Genomic DNA, 3,635 nt, shown 5'->3' on the forward strand with positions numbered 1-3,635 from the left:
CTATGCTGATGGGCAGTGTCGCCAGAATCTTTAGCAGATGGTGCACGCTTGGGATCAATATCTTTTGGTGATTGTCAACCTTATGCATCGCAGACATGTTAAGGTTTCTCACTTTTCTCGCTTCTTTTTCGCAGCCCGTATGCTACCAAGTCACCTAAAAAACCCAAAGTTGAGATGTTGTTCGGCTAGACGTCAGAAAACTTTTCGGCAGTGGTAAGAGTGGCAGATTCGGGAGTAGGGAAAAGGAAAGAATGGGGAATAAAAGGAAAAGGACAGAAGGGAAAAGGCACCTTCAAAGGGTGTCGATGCATTTTAAAGCGCTCACAGAGCGGACCTACCGATGAAATTACAGCGACGAAACAGACATTATGCAAATTATGCACGAAACAGACAACCGACAGACAGAGATGGTGCACGTTAGCGCGTAATTAAGTAAACAAGTTGCATGCGCTTGCAGTTATTGTGAAATGGTTGTCAGAGTTCACGCGTTCTGAGAAATTGATTATGGTGCACTATGCTCTAAACGAAACTGGAGTTCATTCCTTCGTCGCTAGTGAACCGATCACTCAAGATTTTGTGTGGTACGAGGCTGTCTTTCTTCACGCCAGCGTAAGGGCTGCAAACATGAATGCACGTACTAGTTAGAACAGTGTATACATGGCATATCTATACTGCACGGTAATATGTATATATGTACAGCTTTGAACATGTTGACCTAAAGTAAAATGAATGCTGCACGCTTGCTAAGAACAGAAGACTCTTTGCCGCAACGCTGGCGTTTTGAAGAGCCGAGCGACGGGAGTTACGAAAAACAAAACAAAAAAAGAACACCATACGTTTTTGCGCGTATATAAGTTTACTGACGGGTACACGCAGCGAACAAGCTATTTCTAGGTGAGTATGCATAGTCTGGTCCATGGTGCATTTTCGTTTGAGACGAAGTAAACATTTCTCAACAGTGATTACCTTGCCCTGGCAGATTGCATGACATTAGCTCTACGATTGGAGTGTTTCATTGCTATCAAAAGTGACACGGAACCCTAATGTCAAGCAAAGTTGCGAGAAATTCTACCCGAAAAATAACGCGTGCGAAATCAAGTTGCCAACGCGCTGCATCCCTTCCAAAAAGGAATTCTTATTGGGTATTGCAAGCATGCTTGGACGCACGCAGTAAAGTAAGAACTGTCGATTAAGAGGTTTCAATGCGTCAGGGCTGCTTGGCATATAGAGTTTAAAACAAAAACTATTCCTAGAGGCATGAAGTCACAAACATTGACTTTAAAGAAAAATTAAAAAATTGCTCAGGAAATAAGCGAAAGCGAAAAGCAATTTTTTAAGTGCAAAAACATTTTGCGTTTGCATCTCATTCCACATAAAGCGGAGCCATAATCGATTTGAAAGAATAGTCGAGTACACGTCACGATGATTCGTTTTCGAAGTCTAGTTCATTAAATGGCGGCCAAGTACCTGTCGTTTACTGCATTTTATAGCGATTACTTGACTTTTAATATTTACTTATTCCTCCTCTCTTCACAGGCATATTACACATGAAGCGGGATGTCTCATGACTTTGATATACATGTACACATTCTGCGCAAACTACCGGTGATAGTCACGTTACAGAGACCCGAAGTGTAGGAGGAAGGAGGTTCAGACTTCAGCGTGCTCCGCCCTCCTCTCCCCGGGTCTGGTCGGTGTGACCACATCCCACGAAAATATTTTCTGGCTACGCCACTGGTTTATTAACAGTTTGCCAACTTTTTTTACGCTCCAAAAAGTCTCCATGAGCCCTAGAAGTTCATGACGCATTGCCACAATTTTCTCATCGTTGGGGTATTTAGCAGTATGCGATCATGCAAGTCCTGCAGTCTCTCGAGTAGCGCTGCGTGCTGCTGAGATTCCTGCTCGCTCGAGTCTTGGTCAAGTAGAAGGAAGGCTACAGTTTCGTAGTTGGCATATTGTTCTACGAAGTGCTTCATGACAGTCATCTGCAGGTCCTGCGGGTACAACGAGTTGCCGAGGAGGCAAGCCTCGAGTGCGTCGCAAATTGCGACCTTGATGGTCTGGAAGCGCATATTGTTGTTGTAACCAATCGTCTTTTCAAGCCAAGTTTCGAACTCCAGTCCCAGTGCAGGTTCATAGGCTAACGGCTGCTCGATGAGCAACGACTGGATCGACACCACCACTGTCTTAAGGGTCATCTCCGGGTTCCACGAGGGTCCATGAAACGTTCCCGGAATACTGAGCGAGACGAGCCCACTGCTGTACAGTTTCCGGTTGAAGCGCACCCTTCCGCCGTCGGTTGTCATGAAGCGTACCTGCGGTGGACAGTCTGGGTAGTTGAGGGGGAACTTCAGCACGAAATGAAACAAGCCTCCCTGGCACGGCGTGTTGTCGGGTCCCACGATGATGGCGTGGACGTAGGTGACGTCGCCTTTTTCGGGCTCGACGAAGATTCCTGGCACAGGGTTGTCAATGATGTTCTTGAGGTCCTGGTTGAGTCTCAGCAGACACTGCTCCGACGGCTGCTTGGGCTGGGCCAATGCGTTCTCCACATTGCACGTAGCTGCACTTCGCCGAGGTTCGTCCATGACGGAATAAGCGGCGGCGGCGGCTGTGAGCGGACGTGGCTGCATTCTGGTGGCCGTTTGCGCAGATGATGATACTATACACTGGCTCCCACCCACTATGAGGGATTGACCAAGAAAGAAGTTATTAATAATTAAAGTGATCACGTAATATTTTTATGACTAATTATACACAATACTTAGAATAAATATTTCTGCTAATCAAGTTGAAAGCCACCCTGATTCATTTAAATATTTCTGTACAGCAGAACGGAGATCTAAAAGGACCTAATGCTGCCAAGGATTGAATATTTCAAACTTTACTTCGAATATACTGCAATTGAACACCGTTTTGGAAAATTTTCTCATGAAAAAATTGAAGCGGTTGCACAATAATAAATTGTTCTTGATTCTTTTCCCATCGTAGTAAAACGACCAACGTAGGGACGGAGCTAGACCACCTCTGAGCATATTGCCACGTTCCATTTCCCAAGTTTTGTTATCGTTCCAAAACACTACATGATTCTCAGCGTAAACCGCGCCTGCAGTTTTCAAGAAGCTTCCGGACTGTAGTAGATCATTTCGATAAGATCAGGCCCACTCTGCCAATGGTACAGATTATTCTGGAACCTACGCCACCGTCAGCGATAACGCTATAACATTCGACGGCAAGAGTATAAATGCCGACGCGCTTCGCCGCTTGTCAGTAGTTGATCGACGGCCGACGCCCCGTTCGCCGCTTACCTGGCGCCGGGATTCCCGCGACCAGGCACGCTGCCTGTCGTCGACCCCATCTTATCAAGCATCAAGCGAACTCCTGGATAACCCCCCGGCTCTGTCCAGGCCTTCATCGTGAGCCAACGCCCGGGCACCACAGCGCAAGCCGTGGTAGCCAGGGCCAGGACGATAGTGTGATGACTTTCGCAGCACCACCACCGAAAGCTCATTGCTTTAACTTCACCGCTCCAGAGGGAAGCACTGTTGACGACATCATAGATGCCCTCGAAGCAGTAACCGGCCTATGCGGTATCAAGTCCCTCCAGCACATGGGAGGTGCAAAGTTCGGCA

At 46.9% G+C, this 3,635-nt stretch overlaps 1 protein-coding gene across 1 annotated transcript; it reads right to left on the reverse strand.

Annotated features, from left to right (window-relative positions):
• Nucleotides 1-1,790: 1,790 nt before the first annotated feature.
• Nucleotides 1,791-2,591, reverse strand: LOC142775302 (ubiquitin-conjugating enzyme E2 Z-like). The gene has a single exon (XM_075876647.1). It carries the CDS (start codon nucleotides 2,589-2,591, stop codon nucleotides 1,791-1,793), a length of 801 nt encoding a protein of 266 aa, XP_075732762.1.
• Nucleotides 2,592-3,635: the final 1,044 nt, after the last annotated feature.

The sequence above is a fragment of the Rhipicephalus microplus genome, chromosome X, assembly GCF_043290135.1.
Source record: "Rhipicephalus microplus isolate Deutch F79 chromosome X, USDA_Rmic, whole genome shotgun sequence".
Taxonomy (NCBI): Eukaryota; Metazoa; Arthropoda; class Arachnida; order Ixodida; family Ixodidae; genus Rhipicephalus; species Rhipicephalus microplus.

Coding starts and splice junctions, on each gene's coding strand:
- LOC142775302 (XM_075876647.1), bottom strand. CDS start 2,591: ATGGACGAACCTCGGCGAAGTGCAGCTACGTGCAATGTGGAGAACGCA.